Source organism: Schistocerca serialis, chromosome 1 (genome assembly GCF_023864345.2).
Source record: "Schistocerca serialis cubense isolate TAMUIC-IGC-003099 chromosome 1, iqSchSeri2.2, whole genome shotgun sequence".
NCBI classification, from domain to species: domain Eukaryota; kingdom Metazoa; phylum Arthropoda; class Insecta; order Orthoptera; family Acrididae; genus Schistocerca; species Schistocerca serialis.
In genome coordinates this window covers 994,008,781-994,027,034 of record NC_064638.1, presented here as the reverse complement: position 1 = coordinate 994,027,034, position 18,254 = coordinate 994,008,781, and the positions used below count along the sequence as shown (strand labels likewise).

At 39.0% G+C, this 18,254-nt stretch overlaps 1 protein-coding gene across 2 annotated transcripts in view; it reads left to right on the top strand.

The window, feature by feature from the left end:
* LOC126413070 (protein zer-1 homolog) overlaps nt 1-12,929 on the top strand; it is a 186,755-nt gene extending 173,826 nt beyond the window's left edge. For both annotated transcript variants that reach the window (XM_050082977.1, XM_050082970.1), the window contains exon 12: nt 10,290-12,929. In XM_050082977.1, coding sequence (XP_049938934.1) covers nt 10,290-10,465 — 176 coding nt within the window. In that variant the 3' untranslated portion in view covers nt 10,466-12,929. The remainder of the gene's footprint in view (nt 1-10,289) is intronic.
* The last annotated feature ends 5,325 nt before the right edge of the window (nt 12,930-18,254 follow it).

The following is an 18,254-nucleotide window of genomic DNA, read 5'->3' as shown; positions in this document are numbered from 1 at the left end:
AATTATGTCCAGAAAAGTTCACAAAAGTACACCCAAATACATGGGAAAATCAAGAAAAGGATGAAGATGCAAAAGCGGGAAACAAGATGAAAACAGAGGGAATCAACGATAGCGAAAGGCAAAAACTCACTAAAATTGGCATGAAGTCACAATGAGATCAAAGAAAAGATAGAGATACCCTATTATCCTTCCCCCTCCCCACCCCAGCCTCCTACTTACCCCCACCCAGTCGCCACTCCCATCACCCACTGGTGCTGCTGTTCGCAGTGTGGCTTCAGTTGCGAGAGAATACACTTGTGTGTGTAAGTTGCAGTTGTGTGTGTGTGTGTGGGGGGGGGGGGGGGGAGGGGGGTGTGCTTTGCCTATTTTTGATGAAGGCCTTACTGGCTGAAAGCTTATTCGTGACAGTCTTTTTGTTGTACCTATCTGCAACTTGGCACCTCTACTATACAGTGAGTAGCAACTTTCCTTTTCATATTATTGGTACCTGAGGTATTGAAGATACCTCAGTAGTAGATCCAGGCATCCTGTCCAGGGAAGACAGGGACCCAGGGAGACTGAGAGTGTTATACTGCTCCCCCTAACCAAGTTTGGGGTGTCATCTTCCACTGAAACTGACACAGAGCCCAGTGAAGCTCACTTCAACTGTTGGGAAATCTGCTTTGTTCTGTGTCAGGAGCAGGCAAATGCAAAACGGTAGCCGTCTGTTAATTGTCAGTAGTTCAAACGTATAGCAAAGACTGTGGTTCCCAACCTGAGGGTAATAACACCCTCTTGACGTAAAATGAGTTTTTCTGAGGGATAAAGTAGAAAAGCTGTTCAGTTAATCTCTTAAGGAGTCAGTAAAGTTAATCTGTATTACTATCATTTACCAGCATGAGTGGGAAGTTAAAAGCAGCAGGATTGTGGCCTATTGAGACTGCAGATCCACACTATGTGATACTACTGATAGCATTAATTGGGACCCCACTACTGTCATGTGAGCATAGTATCGATGAGTTCAGGAGGTTCTACTCAAAGTCTTGTGGGATCTCAGTGACCTCACACAAAGAGCACATGAGAGGACAGAAATATTATTCGCTCATGTCACATACCTCGATTCAGGAAATGGGCTTGTTCGCAGTGAGACAAGAATCCACAGCAGCCACGTGACAACATCAGGAGCACTGCAGACATAAGCACTACAACTACTGTTGTTGCTCCCCTTGCCACTGTAGCCAAAAGGCGTGCCCAATGACAATATTAGACACTGTAGTGTATACTGAGATGAATCTCGGTTCTGTGTATTGCATTACAATAGATCTACCCATCTGTGGAGCCTTTGAGGAGAACGAACGTTGCCAGATTGCATTTGTCATCATCATGCGAGCTCACCATTGGGTTTGATAATATGGAATGTCATTGGGCGTACATCATGATCGCCTCTGCATCACCCAGCCAATAATTTTGACAACTGTTCAATTTGATGTGTTAAGGCCAGTGACTGTGGCCTAATTTTGAGGTCTCCATGTAGTTACCTTTCATAAAGATAATACAAGATGGCAAGCTGCCAGTGTTGATCCTACCTATTTCAGTGCAGAGGATGTTTGGCTGTTGCCCTGCACAGTTCATTCTACATATCAGTCAGCCATTAAAAACATCTGATCGTGGGTTGCCGAGAGACACACACATGACCTCTCGCATGTGACTTTGATTGGTGAGCTCTGGCAGTTGAAGCAATACAGAATGACATTATCGTATATGTCGTCAAAGCTCAGTTCGACTTGATGACTGACGGGTGAGATCTGTTGTTGGTGCCAGAAGTGGCAGCTCTGTGCAGCAAATATTCATACCTCAAAATCACCTGCAAGTTTAATAATGTTTCCCTCATCCTATTTATACACACAAGAAGTTAAATTTATTACTTGCTATCTTTCCTGGTGGTGCTATTTCAATTGCCAGCATTGTATTTATTAATAATCTACCCACCTTTCATTAGGTCTTCATCTTGGGTGTCTCTTATCTCTTGTAATCTAGCAAAGAATTTCTTCAACAATGTAGGAAAAGACAGATTGCTACTTACCATAAAGAAGACACATCAAGTTGCAGACAGGCACAATTCAAATATACTTACATAATGCTTTTGGCCACAGCTTTCATCAGTGAAAGACATACATATGCACCATTCACACACACAAAAGCAAGCACATTTCATGCACACACAATCACCAACTCTGGCATCTCGGGCATTTCGGCCCAAGATGTTGGAGTTGGCGGTCATGTGTGCTACTTTTGTGTGTGTGTGTGAATGGTGTGTTTGTGTTCGTGCATGTGTGTGTCTTTAAATAATGAAGGCTGTGGCCGAAAGCTTCACGTAAGTGGTTTTTAGCTGTTCCTGTCTGCGACTTGACGTGTCTTTGTTATGGGAAGTAGCAAAATGTCTTTTCGTACATTGTTGATATTCCTAATTGAAGTTTCCATTGTTTGAAAGAATTTCTTCAGCTCAACTTCTGTCCATTTCTATGTCTATGTATCTTATCCACCTTCATGTCATTTTCATTAAGGTCATAGTTAAGTCTTCTACTCCAGTTTGTTCCCTGTGCAGTCTGTTTGTTTTCCTTGCCTTTGACGAAGATAGTCAGTAGCCTGGAAGGCAGTAACGTGTGTGAATTAAAAGTTCTTTGTTTTTGAAACTAGTAAGAAATTTTGGAGTCCCATCAGATAACCAATTTTGAAAAAAAAAATTTAGTATAATTGTTAAAATTAATGACAGTAATGATAATGGATGGAACTTACTTCACAAATAGAGAAACATATAAATTTTGTCAAGGTGCTAAGCTATGTGGGAGGGAGTGAAGACAGAAAAGAGGTCATTAAAGTGTGTTGTATCTTGGAATAACCAACAGATGTTCACATCTTTGCATTAATTGATTAATTTTCATCTCTGCATCTCTCTGTTTCATGTGTAGTGGATCAGACAGCATGATACCATACGTGAGAGAGTGAACCACCAACTAAAATATTAATTTGTACTTTATTTTTTATGTAATATATTATTAACTGGTGTTGCGTAGGTAGGAGAGTGTGTTATATTCCATTGTTGACTTTGCTGGAAGGAGATTTGTATTTCCCTTCTCTGTTTAGACATAGACATTGTGGGGCTAAACATATCAAAAGGAAAGTTCTCTTGAGAGAAAAATAAAAAATGATGAGTCAGTTTCTGGCCACTGCTAACCTTCAAAAGGGGGAAATATTTAGTATTGCTTCTGTACACAATAAAGTATGTTGCAGTACCATAACTTTCAGAACTGTTAGAATCCAGAGTAGCTATTAAATTGCAATGTGCGCGCGCGCCCACACACACACACACACACACACACACACTCTCTCTCTCTCTCTCTCTCTCTCTCTCTCTCTCTCTCTCTCTCTCTCTCTTTCTTTCTTCCTCTTTCTTCCATCAGTTCATGCTGCCTGACAGCCTTCTTTGCACTATTTTAAATGACATTCCACAAGGGACTGCATTCCCAGTAAAACATACCCACACATGCACACAATATTATCAATCCATAATCATCATGTTGATGTTGCAGCATTTTTTTCTTTGTTGTCAGTTTTTCTTTTTTTTTTAACAACAACTAGCTGTTTTTATTTTTGCTTGCATTAGACTTCTGTACTGATCAAATGTGTTTAAAGCATTTTCAGATGGTAAAATTTTGTGACCTTAAAGATTTCAGAAACATCATTTAATAATTTACTAAGAGTTAATTTTATTTTATTGGGGAATCTGTGTATGCTATCTACTGTATTACAATTCATGTATTTGCATTATGTATATACACAGTACAAAATGTGTCTTGTGAAGAAAACTGCACTATTGCAAGTCCAGAGATGAATACTTGACTATTACCAATTTATAATGGAGCTGCAATCACAATCATGCAAACAAAGCCATAGGTACCAGTAATTAAAATTTAGATAGTTTTCAGTAAGAAATCAACACCATTGTCTTTACAGTCTGATGCAGATGACTTGCATTCATGATAATTTATAATTAAAGGTACCATGACAGTGTCCCTGCCAAGTTCCTTGTGGTAATGTTCGTTCTGCAGTTTTCCTTTGTCTCTTAACCGAAACTGCACATGAAGATGTTGTCTGTCGCTCTTTAGGTCTCTCAAATCTTCATTCTTAAGGTATTGATCCTTCTCTGCACTATGAAACTTCCCTTGAGCCCACATCAGCTCTGCTGGGTTATAATGACAGCATTGTGACAGTAATCTAGTGACAGAATCCCTTTGCTGCTTTGCAGTTTTATCTTTCTCATATATTCAGTACACATGCTTGTGGACAAAGACAAGAATTGGAAATTCTGGTCTGGTGTGTGATCAGCTACAAGGCAATACCATAGAGGACAGTCACACAATGATATCTGCATTTATGGTATTGATAGTAGGAGTTTTGTTGTGTTGCCCCGACTGGATTCTCACATTGTCCATGGCAACAGCTGAACCCACAAGAGATAAGGCATCAGAATTCTTAATCTCTCATGCCTGAAAAAAATCAGATTTGTCAACTGGAACTTTTAGTCCACCATACCCTCATGTATTTTCCAGTACATTTGCCTTGCATGATTTTGATTCTTGTAGTTTCATATGTAATATATTCTGGATGTGCCAGTTTTTATTATCTCTTGCAGTTTTCTTAAAGACACAGTTATTGCAGCTACATCACTATGTTCCAAGTGTAATTTCCTTTCATCATTTGTTTGCTGATATTTGAAACTCATGTCTTTCAGTAGCCTCAATATGGTCCTTTTGCTTCCATTAAAATTGTCGGATTCTTTCATAGGCAAAACCCATTTTTTCTATTGTTGATATTTGTTTAGTTTAAAAGCCAAATGCTATTGGCCACAAAAAAATTTTCCAAAAATCATCTAGGTCACCTGTTCCTCAGTTGCAGTTGTGTCACTATCATGTGACTTGAAAACAACTGAGCCCCAGGCATGAATAGATATGTTGGGAGCGAAAAGCTATTTACAATTTGTACAGAAACCAGATGGCAGTTGTAAGAGTCGAGGGGCATGAAAGGGAAGCAGTCGTTGGGAAGGGAGTGAGACAGGGTTGTAGCCTCTCCCCGATGTTATTCAATCTGTATATTGAGCAAGCAGTAAAGGAAACAAAAGAAAAATTCGGAGTAGGTATTAAAATTCATGGAGAAGAAATAAAAACTTTGAGGTTCGCCGATGACATTGTAATTCTGTCAGAGACAGCAAAGGACTTGGAAGAGCAGTTGAACAGAATGGACAGTGTCTTGAAAGGAGGATATAAGATGAACATCAACAAAAGCAAAACGAGGATAATGGAATGTAGTCTAATTAAGTCGGGTGATGCTGAGGGAATTAGATTAGGAAATGAGACACTTAAAGTAGTAAAGGAGTTTTGCTATTTACGGAGTAAAACAACTGATGATGGTCGAAGTAGAGAGGATATAAAATGTAGACTGGCAATGGCAAGGAAAGCGTTTCTGAAGAAGAGAAATTTGTTAACATCCACTATTGATTTAAGTGTCAGGAAGTCATTTCTGAAAGTATTCGTATGGAGTGTAGCCATGTATGGAAGTGAAACATGGACGATAAATAGTTTGGACAAGAAGAGAATAGAAGCTTTCGAAATGTGGTGCTACAGAAGAATGCTGAAGATAAGGTGGGTAGATCACATAACTAATGAGGAGGTATTGAACAGGATTGGGGAGAAGAGAAGTTTGTGGCACAACTTGACTAGAAGAAGGGATCGGTTGGTAGGACATGTTTTGAGGCATCAAGGGATCACAAATTTAGCATTGGAGGGCACCGTGGAGGGTAAAAATCGTAGAGGGAGACCAAGAGATGAATACACTAAGCAGATTCAGAAGGATGGAGGTTGCAGTAGGTACTGGGAGATGAAGAAGCTTGCACAGGATAGAGTAGCATGGAGAGCTGCATCAAACCAGTCTCAGGACTGAAGACCACAACAACAACAGCTGTAGTGTTGCATATATTTTATATTATAGATTTTGGAAAATGGTCATAGGTGAATCTCATCACTTATTAAAGAGTGCTTTTAACAAGAACCCACAGTGTTGCATAATGTCATTTGTAAAGTTTATCAAAACTGGGTAACACATCCTACAGAAAGGATGACATGTGATTGACTTAGTCACAAAGTTCACTTCAGCTTGCTTCTGCTCATCGACCTTGAGCCATCTTTGTTCGTGTTCTGAACTGTGGTTCCTTTCGTAAGGGGGGTGAGGGGTAGGTTGGAAAGATTAAAAAGGAGCAACAGCTCCCTCCGACTCAATGATGAGATTTGGTGTGGACAAAGGGAGACAAAGATCGTTTCTCTCCACTCTCTTGCAACAGCTGGGTCCATCTCATCTTGGGATCTGAGAGACCTGACTTCCTTTTTGACCTTGTCCAACTCCTCTCTCTCCTCACTGAAGAAGGAATTAAAAGGTCTGAAAGCTATGACCATGCTGTGTACATTTCTGTGTATCTACTGTCAGTACTAAATATTTTGCCTCCTGGAAGTAAGTTCTGGCCAGAAATTCTCAAAAACTTTGTAGTGCTGTTCATTCAACATACAAATGTTTTGGCCTTGTGCTAAGGAGCAAAAGAGAGGCTCACTAAATTATTTTGTTTTATTTAAGGGTATGTGGGGGAGGGGTGGGGGTGCAGTGTTTGCCTAGGTATTGCAATATATTGAGTGTTATCACGAAAATAAAACAACAAAAAGCAGATTATGAGCATACCATCACAAGATTGTAATTGGGGCCATTGGCATAAAGGTAGGCACATGACTAGTGAAGGCAACCTGCAATGTAACTGAATGTGTGTGGTACCTGTTTGTCTTTGAATATATTAAATAAGTCAGAATGGTTCCCCCAGGACAGTACTGATCCAAAAGTTTGCATATGGAAAAGGATTTTGCACTGTGCTCTCATCTGTCTCAAGTTCTCATTGTGAAGCAACATACGTACTCTTACTATCATACTTGCATCCATACTCTCCATCTGTTGTTGTTGTGGTCTTCAGTCCTGAGACTGGTTTGATGCAGCTCTCCATGCTACTCTATCCTGTGCAAGCTTCTTCATCTCCCAGTACCTACTGCAACCTACGTCCTTCTGAATCTGTTTAGTGTATTCATCTCTTGGTCTCCCTCTATGATTTTTACCCTCCACGCTTCCCTCCAATACTAAATTGGTGATCCCTTGATGCCTCAGAACATGTCCTACCAACCGATCACTTCTTCTAGTCAAGTTGTGCCACAAACTTCTCTTCTCCCCAATCCCATTCAATACCTCCTCATTAGTTATATGATCTACCCATGTAATCTTCAGCATTCTTCTGTAGCACCACATTTCGAAAGCTTCTATTCTCTTCTTGTCCAAACTAGTTATCGTCCATGTCTCACTTCCATACATGGCTACGCTCCATACAAATACTTTCAGAAATGACTTCCTGACACTTAAATCTATACTCGATGTTAACAAATTTCTCTTCATCAGAAACGCTTTCCTTGCCATTGCCATTCTACGTATTATATCCTCTCTACTTCGACCATCATCAGTTATTTTGCTCCCCAAATAGCAAAACTCCTTTACTACTTTAAGTGTCTCATTTCCTAATCTAATTCCCTCAGCATCACCCGGCTTAATTCGACTACATTCCATTATCTTCGTTTTGCTTTTGTTGATGTTCATCTTATATCCTCCTTTCAAGACACTATCAATTCCGTTCAACTGCTCTTCCAAGTCCTTTGCAGTCTCTGACAGAATTACAATGTCATCGGCGAACCTCAAAGTTTTTATTTCTTCTCCATGGATTTTAATACCTACTCCGAATTTTTCTTTTGTTTCCTTCACTGCCTGCTCAATATAGAGATAGAATAACTTCGGGGAGAGGCTACAACCCTGTCTCACTCCCTTCCCAACCACTGCTTCCCTTTCATGTCCCTCGACTCTTATAACTGCGATCTGGTTTCTGTACAAATTGTAAATAGCCTTTCGCTCCCTGTGTTTTACCCCTGCCACCTTCAGAATTTGAAAGAGAGTATTCCAGTCAACATTGTCAAAAGCTTTCTCTAAGTCTATAAATGCTAGAAGCATAGGTTTGCCTTTCCTTAATCTAGTTTCTAAGATAAGTCGTAGGGTCAGTATTGCCTCACGTGTTCCAGTATTTCTACAGAATCCAAACTGATCTTCCCCGAGGTCGGCTTCTACCAGTTTTTCCATTCGTCTGTAAAGAATTCGCGTTAATATTTTGCATCCGTGACTTATTACACTGATTGTTCAATAATTGTCACATCTGTCAGCACTTGCTTTCTTTGGGATTGGAATTATTATATTCTTCTTGAAGTCTGAGGGTATTTTGCCTGTCTCATACATCTTTCTCACCAGATGGTAGAGTTTTGTTAGGACTGGCTCTCCCAAGGCCGTCAGTAGTTTTAATGGAATGTTGTCTACTCCCGGGGCCTTGTTTCAACTCAGGTCTTTCAGTGCTCTGTCAAACTCTTCACGCAGTATCATATTCCCCATTTCATCTTCATCTACATCCTCTTCCATTTCCATAATATTGTCCTCAAGTACATCGCCCTTGTATAGACCCTCTACATACTCCTTCCACCTTTCTGCTTTCCCTTCTTTGCTTAGAACTGGGTTTCCATCTGAGCTCTTGATATTCATGCAAGTGATTTTCTTTCCTCCAAAGGTCTCATTAATTTTCCTGTAGGAAGTATCTATCTTACCCCTAGTGATATACACCTCTACATCCTTACATTTGTCCTCTAGCCATTCCTGCTTAGCCATTTTCCACTTCCTGTCGATCTCATTTTTGAGACGTTTGTACTCCTTTTTGCCTGCTTCATTTACTGCATTTTTATATTTTCTCCTTTCATCAATTAAATTCAGTATTTCTTCTGTTACCCAAGGATTTTTACTAGCCCTCGTCTTTTTACCTACTTGATCCTCTGCTGCCTTCACTACTTCATCCCTGAAAGCTACCCATTCTTCTTCTACTTCTTTCCCCCATTCCTGTCAATTGTTCCCTTATGCTCTCCCTGAAACTCTGTACAACCTCTGGTTCTTTCAGTTTATCCAGGTCCCATCTCCTTAAATTCCCACCTTTTTGCAGTTTCTTCAGTTTTAATCTACAGGTCATAACCAATAGATTGTGGTCAGAGTCCACATCTGCCCCTGGAAATGTCTTACAATTTAAAACCTGGTTCCTAAATCTCTATCTTACCATTATATAATCTACCTGATACCTTTTAGTATCTCCAGGGTTCTTCCATGTATACAACCTTCTTTTATGATTCTTAAAGCAAGTGTTAGCTATGATTAAGTTGTGCTCTGTGCAAAATTCTACCAGGCGGCTTCCTCTTTCATTTCTTAGCCTCAATCCATATTCACCTACTACGTTTGCTTCTCTCCCTTTTCCTACACTCGAATTCGTCACCCATGACTATTAAATTTTCGTCTCCCTTCACAATCTGAATAATTTCTTTTATTTCATCATACATTTCTTCAATTTCTTCGTCATCTGCAGAGCTAGTTGGCATATAAACTTGTGCTACTGTAGTAGGTGTGGGCTGTGTGTCTATCTTGGCCACAATAATGCGTTCACTATGCTGTTTGTAGTAGCTTACCCGCACTCCTATTTTGTTATTCATTATTAAACCTACTCCTGCATTACCCCTATTTGATTTTGTATTTATAACCCTGTATTTGCCTGACCAAAAGTCTTGTTCCTCCTGCCAGCGAACTTCACTAATTCCTACTATATCTAACTTTAACCTACCCATTTCCCTTTTTAAATTTTCTAACTTACCTGCTCGATTAAGGGATCTGATATTCCACACTCCAATCCATAGAACGCCATTTTTCTTTCTCCTAATAACGACGTCCTCCTGAGTAGTCCCCGCCCGGAGATCCGAATGGGGGACTATTTTATCTCCGGAATATTTTACCCAAGACGACGCCATCATCATTTAACCATACAGTAAAGCTTCATGCCCTCTCCATCTAAACACATCATATAGTTGAAAGTGGCCTTCAAGCATGGGAGCTTGAATGACTTAGTTTCATTTCTCTTTATGCTTTCAATTTGACCTTCATGTAATGAAAGGTTTCCTATGATTCAAATCATTGCAGCAAAAATTGAGAACATTTTGTTCGTGATGATTCTGCTGTATAGCCATACTTAATCTTTTTTCTGCTGATATTTTTCATTGTCTAGTCCCATTTTACATCTCCGTGATGATTATTTGTAATTTTTTCAGCGGACAAGTATTGCTCACTGGTTGAAGCTGAAGGTGGATTAACTCTTCTTGAAGAAATAATTCATCATGAAAATCCATACCCTCGCATCAAAGAACTTGCAACAATGGTGATAACACAGTGTAGGCAAAAAAAAGAACATGAGTTAATTGAAACGAATTGTGCTTGTGAGAATTAACTTGGCAACAAAAAAGTTAATCATAAAATTCAGTTGAGTACTGAAATTTGTTATAAAATTGTGAATATTTGTATAAATTGTAAAATACCTAAATAAATTGAAGAATGTTTTTCATACATTTGTAACTTAAGAACTTACAAATCTCTTGTAAATTTCCTGTTCTTCATTTTCCATGTTTTGTGTGTTACAGTTGATTATTTATTTTTGTAACATTGTATACTTGTTTAATTGTAAATAATTTTGCGATTATTTCAGCCGTAATATTGTTTGAAATGTAAAATTGCTAGCTCATTTGAAGTTGCACTATTGATAGACTAAGCAATTGCATGTACCTTGATATGATCGTCTTTTGAGCCTTGCAGAATGAAACAACACATTTTAAACATGACACAGATTATGATCCTTTTTAAATATATAGAAGTCAGCCAAGTTTGTTTGTGCTTGAAATCAGTAGTGGAGTCAGTCTTGTTTAACATTTCTATTGAAACTTTTTTTTTAATTTTCGGTCTAACAATGATGGCTCTTTGATGCTATATATTTACATGTAAAAAATAAGTTGGCCATGTCTGTAGCTAATATTGCAGAAATGTTCTTAAGGCTCTATTTAACTTAAGTAATACCAGGAAAGGCAAAGAAAAATGTAAATGGCAGTAGAGATAGAGAAATGTGTCTTAGTCACCAACAGAAGAAATTGTATAATCACCCTCCTGAAGTTGAAATATTTTTTTAATGTAATGATGATAAAATATTCATTCTTGAGAAATCCGTAAGGACACAGGATGAAAGGCAAGGGGGGAAAGACCATTCATGTAAAATATAATTGGTGGCAATTACCGCAGTCACTGAAATGCCAGATACAGTGCAGTGTATAGAAGCTGACAGTAAAGTTTGATAGGGGATGGGAAATTAAAAGAAAATGATTTTATTAGCACCTTGTAAAGGAAAAAGGCAAATGTTGTTTTGCATCTTTAATGAAAAAAGTGGACTGAAAAGAAAATATATAGATGAAACTCTAATCTGAACACTATGAAGACTGAAAGAAACTGGTGTGCAAGCAAATATTGGATAGACAGTGTCCACATCTTGAAATGTGAAGGATTTATTTCTAGTGAGGGTTGTGAGATGAAGAGGCATGTACTCAGGTTCAAGCCATACTGCTGTATGCAGTTTTAACCTTACCAGTTCTTTGAATTTAGATGCTTTTATTGCAGTAATTTTGAAATATCTCAGATTATAGAAATTTAAACCGTATTTGAAAATATATGTACTTCACAAAGTGCGAAGTCATCAGCACTATCAAGAATTCAGTTTCTGACATTTAATTATTTCTTGTGGTATATTTTTTAAAGAAAAAACATCATATGTATACTACAATTACTATCAAGAAACTAATTTTTTACATATCCATTAGTTCGTTTGTTTGGAATGTTTCTTATACATTTTTTTAAAGGTATGCCTAAAGAATACTGTGAATGATAGTGTTCGGCATGTACAAAAATAAAAATTCAGTATAATTCGAAAAAGCAAATTAGACAAAAGAGATATCTTGGTTACTGCACATAGTAGATTGGGGCTCATTTAAAGTGCAGTCATAAAAGCAGAAATGAATTGGTTTGCAAAATATTCAGTCTGATAATCTTAAAGTTTCTTTGTTTGTAGCTTCAAATATCAATGAAAAATTTAAATTGTTAATTGAGGAAGTTTACCCATTACTCATTACAACAATTTCTGGAGAATGGCAAGGCAACCCTAACCTTACCCCTTCGTTCTCTCTCTCTCCCTCTCCCCCACTCCCAAGTTCTCCCTCCCTCCCTCCCTCCCTCCCTCCCTCTCCTTCTTCACTGCCCCTCTCCTGCAAGTAAAAAGTTCCCTCTTTTTTAAAGGATTCACTTTCACAATTTTGTACTCTTGAGAGTGTCTGTCAATTTTAATTACGTGTACTACTATCAGTACATGTGGAAAAAATTATTTTCTTTTAGTTGTGCCTATTTTAAAAGATGTTTTCTCTGTACTTTTTATGTTTAAATATTATGCCAGCTGTTTTGCACTATGTGGATTGGCGTTTGAGGTTACCATAACCCCTTCACGTAACTGTGTTGTAATTTGACACTGGCAGCTAATGCCCCCCACCCCCGCTTTTTTTCCTGTCTTATATGGGTATACAAGTGGTAACCATCGTGTTAAAATTTCAAGCAAAATATACTTTTGTGTTTGGATTGAGTTGAGATATGGGCTAACTGTAAGCTTCTGTAATACTGTTTCTCTTGTTTTTTTTTTTAGTAATGATCTGGATTGTTTTAACCTGTATGTAAATAATGACTTTTGGTATTGTTCTTTCTGGACTTTTGACTCTAGTCATTACATGTTTTTGTACCGAATAAATGCAGGAAATGACCTGTTAGATTGATAGGTAAAGAATACGGAACCTGTACATAAGTGTATGAAATACAGCTTGTTCTCTACAGATTTTTGTTTTCTTTTACCAGAATATTCAAAGTAATATGCTATGTGCTGTAAGTGTGACCCATTGTACATTAATTTTAGGGTTTGTTTTTAAAATAAACACACATTATAATTTTGTATTGTCTATGCAAAAGATATATTGACTGTTAGTAAATAATGCTGATTTCCTATTTTAATGAAAATTCATGAAAATTACTTATTGCTAAGAACAATTTGTTCCTTGCCATAAAGTTTCCCTTTATTTTCTTTACATCAAAATAACAAAAGGTGCCTCTGCCTAAATTAAACAAATCACTTCACTGAAACCTGTCTTACAGCCACATGCATGTCTTTGGATGTATACCACTGTGGTGGTTAGCTTTTCTAATTTGTTAAATTTGTAATTGTGTAGAGAAAGTGTCTGTGATGAGAGTCTGTACTATGCTTTGTTGTATCTGTGTTGTTGTCACCCAGAGTTGGTAGAAAGAAGAGGGTGGAGAGATCAAAAGTATGTGCTGGACTGGGAATCCAAAGACAAGATTCTGGATTTAAGTGCTGACCCAACATACAATTTTAATCTGTCATGAAGTTCTAATACAGCACTGAACCACTAAAGACTAAAGCCGCGTACACACTGCCCCTGGGAACACGTTTCTGCCGAAAACATTGTTTTCTGCGATGTTTCGCAAATGTTTCCGACTTTGTTTCTGGTCTCTGTTTCCGTCCACACTGGCGACAAACATTTTTCGTGTGTTCACGCCGTCTGCAGTGCCCCTTGTGTTATTGTGTTCGTATCGTCTGCTGCTGCGTTATGTCTGGTGTCGAAGAAACAATAATGATATGTGGAGCTGCATTATTAATGCTAGAAGGTTTACACAAACAAAATGAAAGGCGTCCTCGTCGTTGGTGGAGAAAAACAGAAGAACTGGCGGAAATAGCCTGCTACGTGAGCTGAGTATGGAAGACGGCTCTGGCTTCCGCAACTTCACTCGGATCTCACCTACCGATTTTGAATATCTGGCAAATATGATATCACCATTTGTTTCAAAAAAAGACACGAGTTTCAGGAAAGCTATTTCAGTCAACCAAAGGCTTGCAGTTACTCTTCGTTTCCTGGCAACAGGAGATTCATTTCAGAGCCTTGCGTATTTATTTCGCATTTCGAAACAAGCAATATCTAAAATAGTACCTGAAGTATGTGGAGCTCTGGTGGAAGTACTGAAGGATTATGTAAAGGTAAGTAAATGAAAAACATCGTTAAATAAGCACATTTTCGAAGTGTTATTATTTCTCAATTACGTTACATAATTCATCAAACACAACTTCTTCAACTGCGCTGTCACTGTCTTCATAGCTTGTAAATGTAACAGGGCAATTGTTACTTGATGACGATGATGATGGCCCTGCTACATTCATACCCCTTTTCGACTGCTCACTTTCTAAATACGCTACATGTTGTTTCATTAATACATTATTAAGCAAAGCCATTGTTTTTGCTCGTTCTAACTCGGGCAATTTCCTTAAAACTGATGCCACATACTGCCCATACGCATTGCATTCATCGTCCTTGTCTTCTTGCTTTTGCAGCACTTCAGTTAATAATTGAGACGCAATCTTGAAGGGTTGCTGCACGTCTTTTTTCTCGTCCTTCCATCTGATTTTTGGTGGTGGAGGACTGGAAGGTCCAGCTGCAACCTCTTCATCCTCATTTGTGCCCTCTGGCGAATGTGCGGAAACCTGAAAATCAAATTTCTTTCTTTCAGATACCTGCGACTGAAAACGACTGGAGTGAAACAGCATGTTTATTCTCACAGATTCTTCAGTTCCCCCATTGTGTCGGAGCAATTGACGGGAAACATATCGTGCTACAGTGCCCTGTTGGTAGTGGAAGTGAATATTATAATTATAAAGGTTCATTCAGCATTGTGCTGCTTGCTGTCATCGGTACCAGCTACAACTTTTTGTACGCAGATATCGGCTGCCAAGGCAGAATATCAGATGGTGGTGTGTTAAAAAACGCAAGCATAAATGAGTTAATTAACAAAAAGAAACTTAACTTGCCACATGCTGAATGCTTACCAGGTGGCACCAAGGCCCTACCATATGTTTTTGTACCAGACGATGCTTTTCCCTTACAAAAAATGGCTCTGAGCACTATGGGACTCAACATCTTAGGTCATAAGTCCCCTAGAACTTAGAACTACTTAAACCTAACTAACCTAAGGACATCACACACACCCATGCCCGAGGCAGGATTCGAACCTGCGACCGTAGCAGTCCCGCGGTTCCGGACTGCAGCGCCAGAACCGCACGGCCACCGCGGCCGGCTTTCCCTTACAGGAAAACATTATGAAACCCTACCCGGGAAAACATGTTAAAGGTTCAAAAGAGAGAGTTTTTAATTACAGACTTTCAAGGGCCAGAATGGTTGTTGAGAACACTTTCGGCATTATGGCTTCAGTTTTTCGTGTGTTTAGAAAGCCTATGTTGCTACAACTGGAAAAGGCAAAAACTGTCACACATACAGCTGTATGTCTCCACAATTTTTTAAGGCGAAATGCTGCAGCAAGGAACCAGTACACCCCACATGGAAGCTTCAATTCCTACGATTTACAAACAGGTGAAATGATTCCAGGCACATGGAGACGAGATGACACTGCATCAGTTTTCATTTCAGCACAGAACATACCAAGGAAAGCTGCTTCCACGAATAAACAAATTCGAGACGAATTTGCTAATTATTTTTTAAGCCCACAAGGAAGTGTGGCAAAATAACTATGGGTGAATGTGACTTTGTACTATAAAATACAAATAAAGACAAACAAGCATAATTTTCGTACCTCATTTTCCACAGTATCTGTTGTCTCCTTTGGCTCATGTACATCGTCCAAGAACTGCAGCAGCCGATAGCCGAGCCAGTTAGTCATATGCAGTGTCTGCACCACTACCAGATGGTCTGCTGGCAATAATTTTTCTTTTCTCGCCCCTGTACGCAACCACGAGCGATCGTATTTTTTTCTCAACACTTCCCTTGTCCGTGCCAAAAGCTGCTGCAATTTTTGCAAGTGCATCGTGTTTTTTAACGGTGTTTTTGTATTCCTTGCTCCGGACGTTCCATAAACAATCCTCCCCCTGGTACATTGCAATTAAATCGACAATTTGTTGCCTTGACCACTCCATTATTCTACAAAAACAAAGCGAAAACGAAAACGACAGTAAACTGAACACTACTAAACAGTTGACGACACACACACACACACACACACACACACATACGCTAGTGCCGTGCAGCGGTGACAAGCCTGAAACATTGTTTCCTTTGATCTGTACCGACACTGCTACGGATAGATGTTTCTGTGTTTCGAAACATGTTTCCAAATGGTGTCCACATCAAGCTACCGGAAACATGTTTTGAAAACATGTTTCAGTCTCAGTGTATACGCGGCTTAAGACTCATTCTTAAAAATTTCATTTGACAGACAGATGAAGATAAACAGTGCACTGTGTCTTTTCTATATAAGACACTTTGAAATAGATTAATTCAGGGTATTCGCACATAATCTAGTAATAAGGAGCTGTATTCCATTCCTCCTTTGTTTGCTGGTCAGACTCAGGTGACAAAAGTTAGCCTCTCAGCTAAGCATCACTGCAATAGCAATTGTAAGTAACTGTGAACATCCAGCATTAATGCAAACTAACGCAAAATTTTCCACATTTTTGGTGTGCGTTACATATTAGACTAAATATATTAAATGAATGTATCCTGTTATATTTAAGATATATCTTGAACCCTCCATTACAGCCCTCCCCTCACACTTCTTTTAACTTGGAGGAAGCATTGTTTTACTAATTGTACAATTCCAACATTGGAATAAAGGGCTAGGAACTATGTGTTATTATTTACAAGCCTTTTCCACATGGCTTTACCCACAAAAGTGTTTGGCACATATACAGCCCACATATGCTCCTCCACCCTCTCTATATCCACATCTTCCTCCCTCTGTCTCTCTGTACAGGTTTTGTGGATGTATTTATTCCAATACGTAATTTTTAATTAATTAATGTGAACTATCTTTGCAGTGCCATATCAAGAAAATGTCATTCCTATGTCATTGAGACCACAGTGTAGAAAGTACCAACTATTCACAGAGAAAATTATGCAAATTGAAGAACACATCTGTTGGTACATCACCAACATTAAGAAAAGTAGTATGTAATATACACAATTGACTAATATTTTCTTAATTCAATACCTGGCTGGACAAAATGCTTTTCATTACACTTTCAGGCACTAGGCTATATTAAATAACTTTGGTTTGTGCACGTCTCAGTTGCAACGTCTCATTGTTGCTGAAGCTGTGTCTATGGCCAATAGTTTGTGTATGTTGTCACTTGTGCCTGGCAGTTCAGGGATGTATACAATGTGCATAGTGTGAGAATGGAATGATGACATTTGTATTGGTGCATGATGCTATGTTGCAATGAATCGGTGAAAGGTACCTTAGATGTAGTCCTATTGTCGTAGTGGCCGAACATGAATACTAACAGGTTTTGCGTGCAGGGCATCTCTGCCTCACGACAGCAGGTGATGTGAATTTGTGAAAGTTTCTATGGAAAAGCCTCAGTGTTGCTGGCACTGTGTTGGCAGATATCATTTTCATTTGTAGTCAATAGCACTTCACAGTTGACAACTGTCTGAAGCATTTCCAACTTTCAGGTCTTTTTTTACACTGTATTGACTATTGGGGTATACTGTCATGATACTTGTGTCCATGGTCCATTTAATGTGTGGACCTCATGTCAGTCCATCTCTTCCAGCCATGTCTCTGCCCAGCTCCACCTCCACCATCTCTCTATGTCCTCCTCCCCAACTCTCTGTGTCCATCTCCCCTGTCTCTGTCCATCTCATCATCCAATTTTCTATGATGATTTCTCCTCTCTTTCCATCTCCTCTTCCCCAGTCTCCCACCAAGCAACATGGCACAGTGGTTAGTACACTGGACTCGCGTTCAGGAGAATGACAATTCAAATCTGCATCCGACAATCCTGATTTAGCTATTTTGTGATTTTCCTACAAATGCCGGGATGCTTCCTTGAAAGGACATGGCCACTTTCCTTCCCCTTCCTTGAAAAATTCTGAGCATGTGCCCCATGTTTAATGACCTCAGTGTCAACAGAATGTTAAACCCTAATCTCCTTCCCCATCCTTGAAGCGTTCTAAGCAAGTGATCCATCTCTAATGACCTCTGTCTTGACGGTACATTAAACCCCAATTTTCCTTCCTTCCTATCCACTCTCTCCATCAACTTCCTCCGCCCATCTCTCTGTGTCCATTTCCTCTTGCCGC